Source organism: Callithrix jacchus, chromosome 14 (genome assembly GCF_049354715.1).
Source record: "Callithrix jacchus isolate 240 chromosome 14, calJac240_pri, whole genome shotgun sequence".
Taxonomy (NCBI): Eukaryota; Metazoa; Chordata; class Mammalia; order Primates; family Cebidae; genus Callithrix; species Callithrix jacchus.
In genome coordinates this window covers 81,383,736-81,404,400 of record NC_133515.1, presented here as the reverse complement: position 1 = coordinate 81,404,400, position 20,665 = coordinate 81,383,736, and the positions used below count along the sequence as shown (strand labels likewise).

General features: G+C 38.7%; 1 protein-coding gene and 1 pseudogene across 2 annotated transcripts; one reads left to right on the top strand and one right to left on the bottom strand.

Moving 5' to 3' along the window:
* Positions 1 to 1,150: 1,150 nt before the first annotated feature.
* FAM98A (family with sequence similarity 98 member A) lies at positions 1,151 to 17,438 on the bottom strand. Of its 2 annotated transcripts, XM_078349506.1 has the most exons (9): positions 17,316 to 17,438; positions 13,403 to 13,551; positions 12,765 to 12,935; positions 9,829 to 9,963; positions 5,794 to 5,978; positions 4,714 to 4,794; positions 4,051 to 4,167; positions 3,023 to 3,190; positions 1,151 to 2,937 (listed from the first exon to the last, which is right to left on the bottom strand). In XM_078349506.1, exons 4-9 carry the CDS (start codon positions 9,908 to 9,910, stop codon positions 2,275 to 2,277), a joined length of 1,296 nt encoding a protein of 431 aa, XP_078205632.1. In that variant the 5' UTR covers positions 9,911 to 9,963; positions 12,765 to 12,935; positions 13,403 to 13,551; positions 17,316 to 17,438; the 3' UTR covers positions 1,151 to 2,274. The 2 variants fall into 2 exon arrangements, with proteins under 2 accessions (XP_078205632.1, XP_002757910.1); XM_002757864.6 differs by lacking the exon at positions 12,765 to 12,935.
* A 2,638-nt stretch (positions 17,439 to 20,076) lies between these two features.
* Positions 20,077 to 20,314, top strand: LOC108588141 (V-type proton ATPase subunit e 1 pseudogene; annotated as a pseudogene).
* Positions 20,315 to 20,665: the final 351 nt, after the last annotated feature.

Below are 20,665 nucleotides of genomic sequence, written 5' to 3'. Positions count from 1 at the left end.
AGGACCCGTGAATACAAAGAGGTAAACAACAGACAGGGGTCTACTTGAGGGTAGAGGGTTGGAGAAAGTAGATGAACAGAAAAGATAACCATTGGGTATTGGGCTTAATACCTGGACAGTGAAATAGTCTGTATAAAAAACCACTGTGACACAAGTTTACCTATATAACAAACCTTCACATGTACCCCGAACATAAAATTAAAAAAAAAATAATAATAATAATGTGGGAAGAAAATCTAGTTTGAAGCAGGAGATGCAGATTTCAGGAAGAAATGTATCATTTGCTTACTACATGCTTATATTTGAAAAAGCAATCTATTCACCATAAAGATAAATCAAAATTATATTTTTCAAAAGAATGAAACCTGTATTCATTGCACAGTCTGAGGCTACAAAACAGATCAAAGCAAATACTAATGTAAATATGAATACATCCTAAAGATATGATAACCTTGACAATGTTATTCTAACAGGAAATCCTATATAAACATACTTATTCAACAGTTTAAAGAAACCAATACAACATTCAAGACAACTTAAAACTTTAATGATAAAATGGTTGAAACTGTCTTCAAATTTGAACATTTAAAAATAATCATAAATGTTGGCTGAAAAATAAACAGGTAAAGTTAAAAGGATCAATGTGGGTTTTAAAAGATGGTTTTAGTTATCAGAAGAATATGCTTACCTCAGTAGCAAGTAGATTATTTCAAATGGCATGACACGAGTTGATTCTTTAAAAAAGTCCAATTTAGTAGTAGAAAGAAAATACAACTTCTCTTTTAACAAACATATTTATATTTCAGTTACTTCCTTTTAAGAAAAAAATCCCCAATCTTAGGAAGAATGGAGAAACAAAATAACCCAAAAAACCCTAAAAACCATTGATCTTTGCTTAGTATGTGTAGCAACAGCTACACCCAGTGGCCAGAGATGAGTAGTGACAGCTTCCAGCTATATTGTTTTAAAAGGAAAATCTGGAGCGAGCCATTTTTCCATTTATTTAAGGTTTTAGGGTAAGAGTCACCTTTCACTAACATTAGATTTTAAGGAAATACAAGAATCTTTGGGAACAAAAGCCTTAGCTCAATAGTTTGACACAAGAGACCAGAATAATTCAATAGCTAAAATAAAACTCAAAGCAAAGAGAGAACTTAACAGATACTTTATTGCTCACCTTTCACACAAAGCACACCTCCAGCCATTTTCTTTCACAGCTTGACAATGTTTACACATACAAAAACCCAGCAAGAAGCATCATGTCATGTAGATTTCAGTAAGGGAGAATGTAAAACAACGACTCAGCCAGGCTTTTGTTTTCTGCAGCAATAATAAAGGGCCTCCTGCACTTGGCAAAAATCTGTCTTAACTTTGTAGTGCATTTCTTCAATTACAAAAAGTCTCCGGCCTAAAGCAAACTAACTTGTATTTGCTGAGCCAGTGGTATTCATTCATGCATAAAACAAATTTCGGTTTGCTGTTTCTTCTAGCAAATTTCAAGTAAAAATAAGGTTGAAGGAGGAATTTGTTTTGGATGGATGCAGGTCAGTTTGAATTGCTATACTTAACTAAATGCCTACATGTACTAGAGATTCACAACTTAGTTTGCTTTTATAATCTTTATGGATTTTGGCCGTGTTCAAGGTTTTCAGTTGAGCATATGATACAGTATTCCATCAATGAAATAAGGCTACTGAATGTGCTATCTGCAGAAGAGCTCATTTAATAGGAACTGACCTAGAGGTTCTATCACAAAGCACATGTGGCATAACACCTCTGAATAAAAAGCCAACTGGGGGCAGAACTGTGCTTGGAAAATAGGCATTGGAATACTTTAAGCAAAACACATATAAATGGATTATTAATATGAGGAAGGTTTCCTAGTAGTAAATCTAAAAAAGTCTAGGCGAATCCTCATTTTCAAAACTGCGTATTGAAAACATGAAAACTACTTATTCAAGTAATTTCTTCAAAAAAGTATGCATGTTCTGACTGTGGAATTAGTCTACTGGTCAATCAAAGGCAATTTTAATCACCTTTTAAAAAATTTTTCATAGAAAGGAGAGATGTTATGTGTTTCTCAAATAAACAGCATTATGTAAGTCCAATAAAAAAATCCAACAGAATTGAATGAAGACCTACAAATGCTTATGCCAAGCAGGAATCTGCCTGCCACCTGTGGTCTCACATTAATTCAAAATAGGTGCTGAATTCAGGATTCTGAAACTAAGTTTCTATTACTTGAGCTCTAGCAAAATGTAAGGTTCGGTAGCCTCAACTAGTATAATGTCTTCCCTGTCCAAATCCAGAATGATTATACTGATAACCTCCATGCTGGAAATGCTGTTCAAATTGACCCCCCTGGTGATAATTCTGGCTCCCTCTTCCTCCCCAACCTCCTCCCTGACCTGCACGACCACCTCGCCCTCCACGACCACCTCGCCCTCCACGACCACCACCACGATCACCATGGTGCCCCCCATCTTGGTATCTATTGTCCTGCTGGTAGCCACCACCCTGGTATCCACTTCCTGTATATGAAGATGTCTGGAAGCCACCATAACCTCCGCCTTGATAGCCACCACTGTGGCCACCATGATAGCCACCTGGCTGGAAACCTGAATCTCGATAACCACCATCTTGGTAGCCACCTCCTCCTCCACTCCCTCCATCTGTCCAGCCTCCTTGATGCTTATTTCCTCTTCCTCCCCCTCGGCCACCATGGTCATAGCCACCACGTCCACCTCTCCCGCCTCCTTGTTCATGACCTCCTCGTCCTCCGTATGAGGAATGTTCATAGCCACCTCTCCCTCCTCCTCGGCCTCCTGTTTGCTGCTGGGGACCATCTTGCCTCTTCTGCCATGGTGGCATCTCTGGGGGTGGAGGTTCGATTTCATTGGGTCTACCACCTCTGTCAGGCACCCTGCCCATCAACACCTACAGAATAGGAAAGGTATTTTAAACTTTTATTTTATGAACAGAAATAAATGCATTTGGAAAAAATTAAAGGTACTCTAATTACCTTATTGATAGCACAGGCAGTCTTTTCTCTTATAGAGCCGCTGCTTGTCCTTAAAATCTTTGACAAGTCCTGTCTTGCAGCCAAAAGATGGGCAACAGAAATAGTACTTTTAGGGGATAAGACTGAACGTTTCGGCTGGTAAACCTTGGCTAATTTTTCTGTCTGACTCTGTTGAAAGAAAAGCGTTGAAAAAGAAATTTCGATTTTCAAAATGATATAAGAAACACATATTAAATAAGTTAAAGGTCTCCAAAATATCTGATAAAGATATTTACTAGGCTCCAGATGGTAGGAAAAGTTAATACACTCATGACTGCTCCTACCTAGTCAAGCACTACCTTAAAAGTACAGCTGCCAGACTTGTTGACACAACAAGAAGTGACAGGGACTGTGGGGGCAGGGGTGGAGTGGGAGGGCTTCCCTTTAGGGTTTTGAAGCCAACATGATAAAAAGATTCCCCCCTCACTGGTCAGATCAAACATACTCATTTTCTCCATTTAAATATAAGAATGTAAAGTTATTTCAACAATTTTGCTTTTTAATTTTCCTATCTTTGGTTTCCATGAGGTAATAAATATCTGTTGAATGGCCAAGGTCTTTACCTGGATTATCTCATTTAGCTGAAATAAAACTTAAGTCTTACTAGAATTCTCTAATTCTCTAGAAATCATACTAAATCCAATATTTCTAACTTCCGTTAGCAAATTAAATTGTTAGCTTGAAGTAAACAAATAATTTGAAATCAATTTATTCTAGTAATTTTCAAATAACTCAATTTCTCTCACAAACAGGTACTTTTAATAAGAACTATAAAATTCAGATTTGTTAAAAAATAGAAAATTGAAAAACAAATCTTTTCATTATTGCTGAATAGTTGAAAGAGCCGCTACTCAGGAACTCACTAAGGAAAAATCCCGATGTGTGTCTTCTACTATGTATTTCTCCCAGTCTCCATGTATCTAAATTGTTTATATGTTTAGGGATCATGTCTATAAATAGTCTGCTCTTTTAAATTATTTAATGTGTACCTTAGCTCTGTCAGACCAGCCAAAGGACTGTACAGTGACATCCAAACGTTTTATTAGCAGCTTTCTCCGGACTTCATATTCATTGGCTATGGCTTGGTTAATTGCTTCTATCTTTTCCTAAAGCAAAATTAAAAAGACAAGTTAGAATTTAAATCTCCTTGATCCTCTGTCCCCAAGGGGCAGAAACTGCATCTGTGTCATTCATAACTGAGATCCCAGCATTTAACAAAGTTCTTATTCCATATAATACACTAACAATTAATGAAGCGATAGGCAACAAAAAGCTGATTCTCAAAACATAATGAAGAATATATGAAGAGCACAATTCTTATTTCTCTCTCCCATAATTTACTGTGTGAAGCTCAGCTCAATGAAGTTTTTGCCTTGAAGGGAATCCATTTTGCAACAAGAAACAGGCATCATACTGAATTTCAGTTTACTTTTATCAGCTGTGTGTGAAACATTTACAGATTATGAGATAAGTGCTTCTAATCTCACACAATAAAATTATTCTGCAGAAGTCCTGAGATTCACAAAATGATTCTAAGGGTGCTCAACTAGGGTATTAGAAAATATAACTTAAAAAGCACAAAATATAAGTGTTGACATGAAAATCCTAACTCTATAGTTCTTTACAAAAGTTTACTCAAGATGATTACTCACCCAGTGGGCTGGTCCCATTGGCTTCTTCAGTAAAGGCTTTCCCACATGATTAGGTGGAACTTTTGCTAACGTTTCCTTTAACTGACACAAAAACATGAATAAATGAATAAAAACTCTAAAAGTCAAACATCCTCATCTTCCCAATTCCCATCATATCTTGCCATCAAAAGAAGATTCCTGACAGAGGCAAAGGTGGAGGATGTTTTGAAATGCAAATGTAAAAGACCCACAAGATAAAGACACTCACTGGTCCCACTCCTCAAGCCTACAGAAGTCCTTCATTGCACCTAGAACAGTGCCTGACAACGGTAGGCACTCAATGAACATTTGCTGAATGGATGAATGAACACACAGGAAAATATGGACTATGGAAACACTGCTGCTTCCCTGTAGTTCAGCCAAATTTGTGCATCGTGGTGCTGGTCTACCCCACAATGCAAATGTACCAATTCTTAAGAGTCCAGCAGATAAACACATAGGGAATAACTCTGCTATAACAAATACCATTCTCTCCTACTTATTTTTTGTTAAAATTGCTTGTTCCTAATTATACAGAAAACCTTAACTGATAATCTGTTGTATAAAAATAATTCTAATTTCTTTTCACATATTAGATTATGTTAGCAGTCAACAAATCAGTTTGTCAACTGAAGCATGAGACTTGAAGTAATTGGATTAAAAATCAAAAATATTAACATCCTCTTCTGTCCAGTCAATGGGGAGCAGGGTGGTAACATTTAATGATAAAGACCTTAAATTGACTGTATCAAAGTTGAATGATAAAATAATTATTAAAAGGACTGAAATCTTAATCCTTTTTACATTATATCTAGCTTACTTTAGCTTACAAACCAGTGTAGAATTTCCTTTTTGAAAAAGAAACATGCTAACATGTTTTTAGGAAAATACTAATTTATCTTTAAGGCATCTAGGATTTAAAACCCAAAATTCATTTTGTAACAATTACTTAATAATATGCACATTAGGTTCCCATTAAGAGAAAGTAAATTAATTGCTTCATTTCAAACAAATGTAGGACTATGCCTTTAATACACTACAATTTGGTACTAAAGGTCTTACTTTTTTTTCAATCCCGCTGAAGAATTGGAACATAGTTATATTGGCTGGAGGTTTGGACATTCCTAGAGCAATACATATGCCTTTCAACTCTTGAAAGACCTCACTACCGCCTCCTTCTTGAGCTTTTTTTGGAGGAGCATTCACACAGAGCATTCTGGCAGCTTCTAGTTCTGAGATGAGGTATGCTGAAGTAAACAAAATAAGATTTCAAAATGAGATACAGCTATAGTTATAGTCATAAGTCTGGAGTCACAACTTTATAGACCTAATGATATGTAACTGTTAAAGCTGCAAGAATGGATAAAAACAAGAAAGAAAAACCATTTTTACCTGCAAATGAAATAAGATATACACTAGTTATGTAATTCAGGTATTTAAGCAATACGTTAATATTTAAAGGTTAATTTAAAAATAAGCAATTCTCCTTTGAAACCAAAGTCTCAAGGTACGTAACATCTAACAATTTGGATTCTTGAATTCTAGTATTAAGAAGGTTCCAGAACAGGGATTGGCATCTGTTAGAAATTTTGCAAATGGTGGCAGGTGACCAATTTTTAATGACAAAGTTTTTTATTTTTTTACTTCTCACTACTTGTGAGCATCAGTGATAAAACTACCTTGCTCTCTTGTCTCCCAGTGATTAGGCAGCCTGTCTAGAAGAGGTGTGAAACAACATTTATAAGTTAAAGCTTAAGTTACAGGAGAAGCGGGAAGGCACCCCAAAGTTCCTTTCCCACGGTCTCCAATTCTTATGTTGCCCTCCGGCTGTTCAAAGAGATTCCTCTTGCATCTATATTCTTCTCAGGACTCCCTTTCCCCTACCTTCCTCAACCCATCCCGTTCAAAACAACAATAAAACTTTCAAAACACTTCTTGGCATAGTCCCCTTCATGTCAATATCATCCCCTGTGTGCTGATTTCAGCTTGGTATAATGAGGGCTGCAAACTGCTTCAGGTAATTCAGTTGAAGGTATAAATATTCAGCTCCATTCCTTTAACCTTCCCAATGACATTTCAATTTTTATAAAAGATAATTAAGAATCATTTGAATCTTAGGATTTCAGGTTACGTGACAAAGTGAGACTCTTCTGACAATGTAACAAAACCAGTTTTGGAAAAAGATATTTTCAAGGCCCTTAGGGTCCTATTAGAAGTAGAAAAAAAGTCAACTTGTGTATCAAATTTCCTATACCCAAAATGTAATCCTAGAAGGATAGAGGCCATAATTTTGGCAAATCATTTCTGAAAGGCTGCCAACTCCTGTTCTAAAACAATAAATACAGCTAAGTTTCTGGAAAGGTCATACTAAATGGGTTTGACACTGTAAAATCTTAACATGTTCCATACTGCAAACTGTATTTGAGTTAAAACATCCAAACAGTAACACCCCACTGTTATGACAATAACCACTGTTTCTGTGCATAAGGTTTTATTAGAACACTGCCACACTAATTTATATATTGTCTATGGCTGCTTTCATGCTATGACAGCAGAGGTATGTAGTTGTGACAGAGAATGTAGGGCCCACAAGCCAAAAATATTTACTATCTGGCCCTTTTAGAAAAAGTTTGCCAACCCTTGTTCTAGAAAATCATATACTTATATGATTTAACATGTTGGTTCTGTAAATTTGGGATAACCTAATTTAGGTATTCACAAAATTAGGTCACCAATAATTACTGTGAAAAAACTTTAATCGTAATTAATGTGTTCAAAGTACTGGGAAAGGCACTGAAGATATAATTTTTTAAAACATCAAAAAGATTATCCCTTCCAACAATCTAGTTAGGCATAAAGAATATACGCAAAAATAAAAGATGAATAGTTCTTCGTCTACTAGGAACTCAGATATCATACTTAATTTACATAAGGGAAACACTGAGAATCATAAAAGGCCAATGAAGAGCCAGAGTCTTTAATCTGATACAAGAGTTTTTCAGCTGCTCATTCAAAGGCTATTCTATTTTACCGACAGTTCTAATGAGGCTGGTTTGTTTCCCCCCTAAAATACAATGTGATAAAAGGTTTGAATCAGTGAGGTAAGGGTGCTGGAAAAGTAAAATTATAGCAACCAGATGTGACAACTGATACTTCGAAAGATGAGAACTATTTACACAGACCAAGTACATGTAGGTAAATGCTTGAATGAAATAAAGGTACAAACTGGGGAGAATATTTTAGAAAGGGAAATAGCAGAAGCAATGATAAAGAGGGAAACAGTGTATATGTATGTATTATGAAGAATATAAAAAGTGAGTGACCTCTAGATGATTTAGTCATTTAATTGAAGAGCAAATAGTTGTATATTCTTGAAAAGCTTTTGAGGTGATAGCACATTAAAATAAAGTCTAGAATTATGACCCTGATCCAATATAATGTTCACTGAAGTCTGCTTAAGAAACAGAAAAATGGTCCAAGAGCGGTGGCTCATGCCTGCAATCCCAAGCACTTTGGGAGGCCGAGACAGGCGGATCACAAGATCAGGAGTTTGAGACCAGCCTGACCAACATGGTGAAACCTTGTCTCCACTAAAAATACAAAAATTAGCCAGGCATGGCAGCACATGCCTGTAATCCCAGCTACTCAGGAAGCTGAGGCAGGAACTCACTTGAACCCAGGAGGTGGAGGTTGCAGTGAGCTGAGACTGCACCACTGCACTCCAGTCTGGGCAACAGAGTGAGACTTGTCTCCAAAAAAAAAGAAAAGAAAAGAAAGAAAGAAGGAAACAGAAAAGTGTAAAAGGCATCTTATATTTATATTCAAAGTGGTTTTTATAAGTATCAGCACTAAGAAGATCAAACTCTGAGCTCTTTGGAAGAATTAGCTATTCAGGGTCATAAGTAAGCATTCCACACAGCTATTATTTTCCCATGTAGATAACATATCCTAAGTGCCAAATATTGGTAAGGATAAGCAATGCTATAAAGGAATTATCAGCTGAGTATACTGCTATGAAATCAGTTACAGAAATTATACAATATAAAGAATATTAAATGAATATGTAAGAACTACCAGCAGCAATATCAGTAACTTAAAGCAACCCCTAACCTTATATGCACATTCCCACAATAACAATCATTTGACAGACAAAGGGGAAGTTACAAAAGTGATTCTGGAATAACGTGGTGCCTAAGTATAATGGCTACAAACACTTCTTTTTTTTTCCACTGAACCTTAAAAACTGAAGTTGCATCATTTTTCAGAAACCGTAATAGAGTTGTAAAGACCAAATCTTTTTAAAACCCTCTGAATTGTCTGTCATAATGAGAACTATTAATAGCTAATTAACCAAAGCTTAATGTAAATGTGCTTCAGAATGCTACATAAATTCTGAGTTAAGACTATAGGTTGTATTTATTGGAAAGTTTATAGAAGGCAATAAAATTTGTGAGTCTACTTACTGTTTTTCAGTGTGAAGAGACAAAACAGTAGTATGTAAAAAACATAGAACGAAAGAACTTTTCATAAAAATTGTATTTCCCAGAATGATCAGTAAGTACAAGAACAATCCAAGTATTATTCCAGAATATTTACAAACAAAACCAAAATCCCCAATTACCCAATCACAAAGAAATAGCAACAAGACAAAATACTTCACATTAATCGTTAACTGTATCTACAATTATAAACACTTACTCTCCTCAAAGAAATTAATTTCTAAACACAATCTCCATTATTTCCATACTATCTTCCTAGTATATTTAAAAACGTGCTTCTAGTCTAAAATACAAAGGTTTAATGATCACACACTTGAGCAACACTCCAGCACTACCAGCGATCACATTAGGAGAAGCACAACAGCCTGAGTACCACTGAAGCTGAAATACTGAACGAGCATCAATTACAAAAACAATAATGCTACCAGTGCACACGGCTACCATCAGCTTCTAAATCGGAAATTTAAGAGTTTTCTTTTAAAATGAATTTTGAATTATATCCATAATGAAACAAACAAACAAAAAACATGATCAGTTTATTAGTCATGGAAAACATAAACAGAAAATAACAGCTCTATTCTAGTATCCATGAACTTACTGAGCAAGAGGAGGCAGTTCTTCTGAATGAGAAGGCGCTTGGTCACATCGCCAGATGTCAGTGAAAGATACGGGCAGTTCATCTCCCCTAGTAGCCCACTCACCTCAAGCTGGAATTCTTCAGCTTCACTCGGACCTTTTAAGAATTAAAATAATCTTATTTAATGATGATGATTGTTCTTGCATTAGCATAACAATTATTATATACACGTAAATTTTTTTTTTTTTTTTGAGACGGAGTTTCACTGTTGTTACCCAAACTGGAGTGCAATAGCATGATCTCGGCTCACCGCAACCTCTGCCTTCTGGGTTCAAGCAATTCTCCTGCCTCGGCCTCCTGAGTAGCTGAGACTACAGGCGCACACCACCATGCCCAGCTAATTTTTGTATTTTTAGTAGAGACGGGGTTTCACCTTGTTGACCAGGATGGTCTCAATCTCTTGACCTCGTGATCCACCCACCTCAGCCTCCCAAAGTGCTGGGATTATAGGCATGAGCCACCGCGCCCAGCCATGTAGAATTTTTAATAAGATTTTCATAACTTGAGCTTCTTTCCCTTCTAATTTATCCTTTCTTACACCACTGCAAATCTTTTCTTTTTTTCTTTTTTGAGATAAGGTCTCTGAGGCCCAGGCTGGAGTGCAGTGGTGTGATCCCAGCTCACTGTAACTTCAAACTCCTGGACTTGAGGGATCTTCCTGCTTTGGCCTCCAGAATTGCTGGGCCTATAGGTGTATGCCACGATGCCTGGTTATTTAGAAAATTTTTTTTGTAGAGGCTGGGTCTCACTGTGTTGTCTAGATTAGCGTCAGACTCCTGACCTCAAGCAATCTTCCCACCTTGGCCTCTCAAAGCACTGGGATTACTACAGGGATGAGCCACTGGGCCCAATCTAAAATTTTCTTTCTCAAACAGTGTTCATTAGGTCATTCCCTTATTTGAGAGTCTTTAATGGCTCCCTAATTTCTCCCTCATCTAATCTAATTTTTTGTCTGCTTTCAAAGATTCTTCACAGCTGCTTAGGTTTGCCCTTCCCAGCACATTCAGCTATAATCACATATTTTCCCTCCACAGATATTCCCTCTGTTTGTTCCAGCCCAGTCTCCTCATTGTCCCATGAATAACTGGTCTCATTTCCACTCTGTGCCTTCATTTAAGTCATTCCCTGTGACAGATATGCCCTCTACTCTCTTCCCCTCTAGCAAATCCCAACCATCCACCAAAGCCCAGTGGCCTTGCTCCTTGATGAAACTTTCCTTAAATACCCTGTACTTGCTAATTTCTTCTCTCTGTAACCACAAAGTGGTTCAGCATTTAAGTACTGTACTTGGCCGAGCACGGTGGCACATGCCTGTAATCCCAGCACTTTACGAGGCCAAGGCAGGTGGATGGCTTGAGCTTAGGAGTTCGAGACCAGCCTGGGTAACATGGCAAAACCCCCATCTCCAAGAAAAATAACAAAAATTAGCCAGTCATCATGGCACATGCCTATAAGCCCAGCTACTAAGGAGGCTGAGGCTGGAGAATTGCCTGAACCTGGGAGGGTGAGTTGCAGTGAGCCCAGATCGCACCACTGCACCGCAGCCTGTGTGACAGAGTGAGACCTTGACTAAAAAACAAACAAACAAAAAAGGACTGTACTTATCTCCATTGTTTCATTTGTGCCTAACATTTCCAGTTAGACAAATTTGAAGACAGCAAACATGACTTACAGTCCTGTATGCCCATAGCATATAAAAAAAAAAACAGAGTTCACTGCGTGGAAAAGGAAAACAAAGCTCTTTCCTCATTATTTTTTATTGTTCTCTATTCAATGTCATAAAGGAGAAGAAATTAACAAACTTTTAAAGAGTCACTCGACCACCTGAGTCCATTTTCTGATCTTTAATACAGTAAGACTACATTATGAATGTTTTACAAACTGTGATCTGTGAGCCCCTGAGTTCCACAGAGCTCTTTCAGAGGCAGCTGGGGGGAGGGGGGGAAGGAGGAGGAGGAGAAAGAGGAGGAGGAGGAGGAGGAGGAAGAGAAGGAGGAGGAGGAAAGAGATGGCTTAAAGGTACCTGTCTCTACTTTGTTAGAACACCTTTTCACCTGTTTTATATGATGGCTTCTATATCATGCTTCATTTGAGAAAAAGGGGCTCCAGGTTAAAAATAGGTATCATCTAGTACTGGTGTTTTCAAAGGTTCCTACAGTCTCAGAAACATGTGGTCAAGAGGTAGTATAGCATAGTGCTTAAGGGCACTGGCTCAGAACTAGACTACCATTCTGGAGAGTTGAACTACAGGATGACCTCAAGCAATGTATTTAAATTCTCTAGACTTTCTTGTTAAAGGTTTAACAGTAATAAAAACCTGCCTCATAGGGTTGCCCTGAGGTTTAATGAGTTAACATGTGTGAAGCGTTTAGAACATAGTGAGTACACAATAAATGTAAGCTGCTGCTATCATTATTGTTACACTATACTCTCCTTAATAATTAGAATTGAATGCAACTAACGCATACAGGTACACATTAAATATGCTAGCATGGAAGCCATCATCCTCTGGAAACTAACACAGGAACAGAAAACCAAACACCACATGTTCTCACCCATAAGTGGGAGTTGAACAATGAGAACACATGGATACAGGGAAGGGAAACAACATACACCAGAGCCTGTTAGTGGGGTGGAGGGCAAGCGGAGGGAACTTAAGAGCTTGGGTCAATAGGTGCAGCAAACTACCAGGGCACATGTATACCTATGTAACAAACCTGCATGTTCTACACATGTATCCTGGAACTTAAAATTTTTTAAATATATATATACTAGCATGCAAGAAGGTGAGCTCTTCAAAATGCAATTATGCGGAAAAAAAGGAATTATATGTATAGCACTCCATAAGGGTGGATTAACAGGTAAGTATTTCCCTTGATCTCCTATTATAGGTTTACCTATAGCAAGAAGGAACCAGATGGTGGAGTGTCAGATTCAAGCTTTTGCCTCTTTGCAGTGTCGACAAACTAGTGCAACAGTGAAAATAAAATTGGCAAATGCAGAACAGCTCTTAGGCCCATAAATTTGATTGTCCTGGGTCTCACTGTGATGTATCTAACGATGCATTCCTATGATAAACAAAATGTCTTAATGAAGTGTTCCTTTCTCCCCAAGCATAACAGAATAATAATACGTTTATAATACATGCTATAGATGCTTCTAAAATCTGGTAGTCCTAAAAGAAAAACATCCCAGTATCTAGTTTTAGCCATCAATCTAGGATCTTACATTTCACATCTTATGACATATAGGAAGGTCATATATTCTATGCTTGTGGTCTCCATTTTATCTCTATCTCAGTAATACAGTCTTTTCAGCCTCCACGAATTTTTAAGTTACATGACTTTATTCTGATATTTCAACTTCCGAATCACCTCTAAAAACAATGGAGGGAAAAAAATCTTGGCTCCTTTACACATTTTTCTTCACATTTACAAAAAACTTGGAACTTTCAGCTTTAGTACTGATAATGTTCAGCTGGCAATACCTCAATATTATTTTTATACTTTGTACTTAAAAGTGAATGTTTACTTACTGTTAGTTGCTTGCACATTTTCCTCTAGTTTACAGAGCACTCTTAATTCAGACACCAGCCAAGCACACAGTTTGGTAAACTCAGGGGAACTGGCTCCAGCAGAAACTGCCTGAGAGAGCGCTCCATCTTCCAACAATGGGCCCTTGTAACTGGTGAGTAAGAAATTACATTCAGAAGAAAATAAAATCACACCTAATATACTGCAGGTAAAACATATCTATGTCTTATTTATATAAGCAATTTAATAAAGATAAGTTATGTGATCAATTATAAATGGGTAAATATAAACAAAATTTTTAACTATACTGAACCATTAAAAAAAGAAGCTAAATAGTAACTATTTCAACCCTTCAAAACGTAGGTTAGTATTTAACAGAATTGCATATACTACTAAATTATGGCGATTTCTGTACATTTACTAAAAGTTTCCATTGTAAAAAGGTTTATCTTCTTATTGTAACTGAATTGAGTATTAAAAGCAAATTAGCAAGTAATAGCTAATTATACTGTAGCTTATTATTTCAGAAATAAAACTTGTTATCTTTTCTAGAAATTTTTCAGAAAACAACTAGGTTAGGTTTTTGTTTTATTTTATTTTTAGATAAGATCTCCCACTATCACCCAGGCTGAGGTGCAGTGAAGGCACATGCCACCAAATCTGGCTAATTTTTAAATTTTTTATACAGATAGGGTCTTACTATGTTGCCCAGGCTTGGTTAGGTTTCAAGTGTGTGAGAGTGTGAGTGTGTGTGTGTGTGTGTCTATGTATGTGTGTTTCATTGTTTTTTAAGAAGGAGTTTTGCTTTTGTTGTGCAGGCTGGAGTGTAATTGTGTGATCTGAGCTCATTGCAACCTCCACCTCCTGGGTCCAAGTGATTTTCCTGCCTCAGCCTCCTGAGTAGCTGGGACTACAGGCATGTGCCACCACGCCTGGCTAATTCTGTACTTTTTATTTAGTAGAGATGGGGTTTCTCCAAGTTGGTCAGACTGGTCTTGAACTTCTGACCTCAGGTGATCTGCCTGCCTAGGCCTCCCAAAGTGCTGGGATTACAGACATGGGCCACCATGTCCAGCCTGGTTAGGTTTTTAATGATTTCCTTTAAAAGTTAAAACTTTCCAGGTAACCATTTATATAATTTTTATAAATTTAATGACAGTTAAGACTAGTAAAACATTCTAATACCAGAGAAATGTCAAGGTTAGTTTAATAACCATTGGCCAGTTAATGAACTGGGGCATCTGAATCCTAATCCTTTTAAGTAATCCTAATGTAATTTTTAAAAATTTAAAGATGTTCAAACGTTCATAAAAGATGATAGTCATAATGAACTCCAATCACCAATATTCTAAAATTTAAGATTTTTGTCGGGCCAGGCGCCGTGGCTCACGCCTGTAATCCCAGCACTTTGGGAGGCCGAGGCGGGTAGATCACGAGGTCAAGAGATCAAGACCATCCTGGTCAACATGGTGAAACCCTGTCTCTACTAAAAATACAAAAAATTAGCTGGGCGTGGTGGCGCGTGCCTGTAACCCCAGCTATTCAGGAGGCTGAGGCAGGAGAATTGCCTGAACCCAGGAGGCGGAGGTTGCGGTGAGCCGAGATCATGCCATTGCACTCCAGCCTGGGTAACAAGAGCGAAACTCTGTCTCAAAAAAAAAAAAAACTTTTGTCACTCCAAGTAATCATATACGTATTATTCAGATTGTTTTATATTCTCTTAAATATTGATAATAACACTTATTCAAGATGTTACAGTAAATATGCTTGATAATGTTTAGAGATACAGATATGTTAGAGAAATGAGTTCTCAATCCCTTTAAAATATGATTATAGGTATATACAGTATATGCAACAGAATGAAAAAAATCATACACAAAAAAATGAGATTACATGTAGTCTGGCATCTAGATTTAGAAACTACATATTATTAGATACCAGAATCAAAAGACTAGACCTAGAAGTTTCTCCCTGTGTTTCACATTTAGGCTTCATTAGTTTATTCAACAAGTAGTTACTGAATTCCTACTGGGTGCCACGTAAGAGACAAAAGAGTCATTTGGGGGATCAGTGCATACACCTGTAGTTCCAGCTACTCTGGAGCCTGAGGTGGGAGGATCACTTGAGCCCAGGAGTTGGTGACAAAACTGGTTACCAGAGAGAGACCTCATCTCTTAATAAATAAATAGAAAAGGTAGTCGTTTAATTCTAATATTTCCCAGTGAATCCCTGAAAAGTACATTTCAATTAATTAAGACTTTTTAATGTATGAACGCCACCACAATAAGTAGTTAAGGTTAAAATGTATAATCATTTTTGGAAAATCCATTGTTTACATTACAATCCAACTCAAGTATTTATGTGATTACAATTACTACAGTAACAATTACTTGTAGAGTACCCAAAAGAATAAAAAGTTTTTTAAAAAGGAGGGAAAAAAGAGACAATGGGAAGAAACAGCATCGGTGGCCAATTCTTAAGTGACCACCATCCATGCAGAAAGACTATTTAAATAAGGTCTTGCTACTCCCTTTCATTCCACTCTTCCTTCAGTACTACGGTGTCATTTATTCCAGAAAGAAGCTTCTAGGACTTCATTTCCTTTCCCAGTGAAGGGACCCTCCTCAGGGCTCCTCAAAGCATATTTTTCCAGCATCCTGTGAACCCTTCTTCCACCTCACTTTGTACCCTAAGTACCCAACACTGCCACAAAGCAACTGTTCCTTTAAAAGGCCTAATGAATGAATGGTTTCATGTGTGAACAGGCAATTCAGTCTGAGATGTCAACTAAAGAGACTATTTTGGTGAATGACTTTAACATGTGCCCTAATGAAAGAAGCGCCCTAAAGTCTGGAATATTTATGAAAATTCAAAGCAAGTTTCCAAGAAAAGAACAATGGTATTTCACTTTGACAAAGAAAGATGAATCCTCAAGGTGTTTTTTCCTAAAGAAAGGTTTCTCTCAAAGATTTCCTTGTTGTTGTGGAAAAACAAGAGAGAGTTTTGATAAAGAACTTGTTACTTAGCCAGCTAAATCTGTACTTTGTTCTGATACCGTACCTGTAGGTAAATATCTAATCATATAATTTGTTACTGGAACCACATAGCCCAAGAGGTTACACGTTCTCAAGTTTAATAGAGTTCACTGATCTGGGTGACCCAGTGAGATAACAAACCCTATTTCCAGCTTCTAGATCCTGTTGAATTATGGTTGAATAACTATCAGGAGGAGGAGAGACAAAATGCAAAACAAATATGCAGCTTCTTGGTGGGTGAAGACGACCCTGGTCTAATGGGGCTCAACGAGGCAGAGAGTCACAGAATCAAGGGAAACTGCCGGTGGTTCCCAAGGAGGTGGTGATAGGTTAGATGCACAAGTGAGCTGGCTAGCGGAACAGATGCAACGCTCATACATGTGGCTTAGGGAAGCCTGGGTGCATGCAGAGATGACTGGGCAAACGAGAAATTTTGAGAGAAGTGGGGTGAGGTAGGAGTAGGGGCTCAAGATGGGAGCAGGAAATTTGGAGAACAAGTAGGAAAGCAGAACCAACTTTGGCAAATTTAGAGTTGGGGGATTAAGGGCAGGGCAGGAAGATGAAGCAAGGAGAGAAGCTCGGGGAGTGGGGGTGGCGAGAACCAGAGCCCAGACAATGACACGCATGACTGACAAACACTGCGGGTAGCTCGGCTGCAGGAAGCACCGGGCTGGCCTAGGGGTGTTGGGATTGGAGGACCCCGAGAGAGCAGTGCAGACAGAGGACGTGGCATTGGGGGGTTCCGGGGCCAAAGGGAAGAGACAGCCAGGAGCCACGGGGTGCGGCGTGGAGAGGCAGGTGTCTCAGACTGGGGTGCTGGAGGCGTTCCCAGGGGGCCGGCAGTGTAGGGCTTGGGAGACCCGTGCCCTGGCAGTCTTACCCTAGATCTTCCAACGACTCCAAGATGTCAGTTTCCATGAGGTCACACTCCATGCTACTGTGGTATTCAAATTTCCGAGTCGTCAGGCTCCCCTCTTCGCCGGCAACGCGTACACTCACGCATGCGCGACTTCCCCGGAACTTCCAAATCGACAGCTGGCGCCTCAGCTCCCGCACTGCGCATGTCCGGAGCGTGCGCAAGAAACTTGGTCCCACTGACAGCCCCACCCCTGCCTGCTAAGGAATTGTAGGGCCGCGCAGTTTTGCACATGCGTGTTACTGGATAGTGAAGCCAACCGCCAAAGAAGGGCAGGAGGACCGGCTGCGTGGCAGCTGGGTGTGGGGACCACGCGAGGGGGAGAGGTCTCGGCTCTCTTTATTGGGTGTACGCATGTGCGAATCTAGGGGGGCGAGGCGGGCAGGGAGGGAGCTTGGAAGAACCTGGTGTCGGGACTCGGGTGGAGTCGGCTGTGAAACCGCATCTCTTCATCCGAGACAGGGGATCCGGTGGCTCTTCGTAGTGTGCCGGCCTGTGCTAGCCTTAGCTTGCGGGTCATTTGCCCAGAACTGGGGTAGACGGCCCAAGTGCAGATAGCGAGACGTTTGATTTCCTTGTGGCTGCCGTAGCTGTGTTTCAGGGTTAGGGAGAGTCAACTTTCCTTAGACAGTGGATATTCAGAAAGTTGGGTCGTTTACCCTCACTCGGACTCTACCTGATTTCTAAAGCCCTTCCCAGACACTAAGCATGTTATTTTAAGGATAAGTGGGAGCCTCATTCCATAGCAAATTAAGTAGAATATATTTAAATCCACGTAGTTTAGACAGTGAATAAACTTTTTGGCTGTACTGTCATTGCTTTTGACATTTGCCCGGGTGAAACATTGAGTTCACGATGTGTTAAGGTATCTTCGCAGTTAATGAGTGTGTGCTTAGAAATTATTGAAAACTGCCCGAGCTGGGTAGCTCACGCCTGCAATCCCAACACAGTGGGAGGCCGACGCGGGCAGATCACAAGGTCAGGAGATCAAAACCATCCTAGCCAACATGGTGAAACCCCGTCTCTACTAAAAATAGAAGAATTAGCTGGGGATGGTGGCAGGTGCCTGTAATCCCAGCTACTCGGGAGGCTAAGGCAGGAGAATTCATTGAACCAGGGAGGCTGAGGTTGCAGTGAGCCGAGATCGTGCTACTGCACTCCAGCCTGGTGACAGAGTGAGACTCTATCTCAAAAAATAAATAAAGAAAGAAATTATTGAAAAATGAGAAATTGTGTTCAAAGTGATGGCGTATTTAGAAAACTGTATTTAACCATAGTTGGCATACTGTTAAAAAGTGTAGACATTTAATAAAAATTTTCATGTTGATACCAGTTGATTTTATTCTGTGGTTCTCAAGCATTTTCGTGCCTGATGGACAGATGTTCCTATCCTTAGTAGTACCTTTTTCAGTTCCTTATTTTGCATTTTCTGAAGTAGGGGTAGGTTTTGTGCACTCACTGTGTGCACTTGTTATGGCCCTACTCCATTGACCCACGTTATGATGCAGCCACCATAAGGCTGTGTAAATATTAGTCACATTCCTCAGATGAGGACAATAAGGCTGAGGGGCTTCATAATCTTCAGAGATTTTTTTTTTAAGACACTAGACACGCACATCTTCGGAGATCTTAATGCCTGTAAGTATGGAACTAGATTTTGAGATTGAGACCTATCTGAATCCATATTCCTTTTTATTTGACCAGATAAGGATTTATATGCAGGATGTGCAAAGAGGAAAATTTAGCTAGTTGCATTTGTTTAAACTTGTATATATTGTACATAATTACCTTATAATAATGGAAAATCCGTTTTGAAAGAAAAAGGTTTTCATTCTTGACTCACTTTTGATGTGAGCTGCAACACAATATTAATGAATGAACGAGTGATGACCTCCCTAAGAGTCTTAATATTCCCTTTCATTTTTAAAAAAATCCAGCTTTTGCAGGAATAGTATTCTCTTTCTAATGCATATCGTTAGTTTAAATGAAGAATTGCTGATATGAAATCTTTATGTATTATTGTTTAAAGTAATTCTACAATGGCTTTCTCTGCAATTAAAAAAAGCTTTTAAATATCACTTAAAATTGTGTTCCCTAGCAAGCAGGCTCAGAAAGAAAAAAACAATTGTCATTTTAATGGGATCTACTAGGCATCTTTTGCATTTTATTTAGAAATTATTTATGTTTATATTATAACCTGGTATGTGAAGACCTCTTTCAAGCTGAGTTTACTAGATTGAAAGGGACAATGATTTGGGAATTAGGAAGCTCTGGTTTTTGCATCAGATCAGTATAAGAAGGAACTTTCTAACACTTTAAGAGTGGTCTTAAAGTGGATTCAGTTCAGAGGTGATGAGCTAGAAGGTGTTCACCTAGAGGCTGAATAATTACTTGAGAAAATAATTACTCTTGCGAGAAGGCACACCCACAAGTGCCAGCACATGCCCTTTTACTGAAGACTTTGATTCTAGATTCTTTCTCAAAAAAGAATATAAAATACCAGATTAAAACCCTTCTAGGGTCTGGTGTGGTAGTTCAGACCCGCAATCCCAGCACTTTGGGAGGCTAAGGCAGGAGTATTTACTTGAAGCCAGGTGTTCAAGTTCGGCCCAGACAACATAGCAAGACCCTGTCTCTGTTAAAAAAAAAAAAAAATTAATTAAAAATGACTTCCCAGTGGTACCCAAGTGAGAAGGAGGGGCAGATGGCGGCACCAGAGGTAAGCATGACACATCAGGGCCTCACCATACCACTCACTGCAATGAGAGTGTTTTGGGGCTTCATTGGTTTCTTCATGCCTTGGTTCATACCTAGGGTCCTAACCAGAAAGTTATCATTACCATGTTGGTGACCTGTTCAGTTTGTTGCATTCTCTTTTGGCTGATTGCATTTCTGGCCAACTTAACACTCTCTTCAAACTACAGGTGAAACATGAAATCATCTGGTATCTGAAGCATCACTGACCTTGAAGAAGACAGGCCTTACAGTGCTCAATCTTTGCAGTCATGAGAAAAGAATCCCATCTAGATGCAAAATCACCTCGAAACCACACCACTTTTCTTGACTTGCTTATTTTCGGCATCAGCTGCCTTAAACATTCACACCACATTTGAATGTTTTAACACAATGCAGCATCTTTTTCTTCACCTTTTTTATGTTTTAATGAATTATGTGCCTATTTCACCTGAACTGTGCCAACTCCTTAAAATGATAATGCACTCTTCTGAGAGAGAAGATGCTTTTCTTCTGAGAAATACGTTACTCTGTCCTTGGAATCTGTGTATTTGTAGATGGCTCATGCCTTCTGACAACAG

Coding starts and splice junctions, on each gene's coding strand:
- FAM98A (XM_002757864.6), bottom strand. CDS start 17,368: ATGGAGTGTGACCTCATGGAAACTGACATCTTGGAGTCGTTGGAAGAT. Junction 9,964..13,402: donor AAATGTGCAAGCAACTAACA/GTAAGTAAACAT, acceptor AATTCTTAAAAG/GTCCGAGTGAAGCTGAAGAA. Junction 4,795..5,793: donor TCAGCGGGATTGAAAAAAAA/GTAAGACCTTTA, acceptor TTTTTGTGTCAG/TTAAAGGAAACGTTAGCAAA.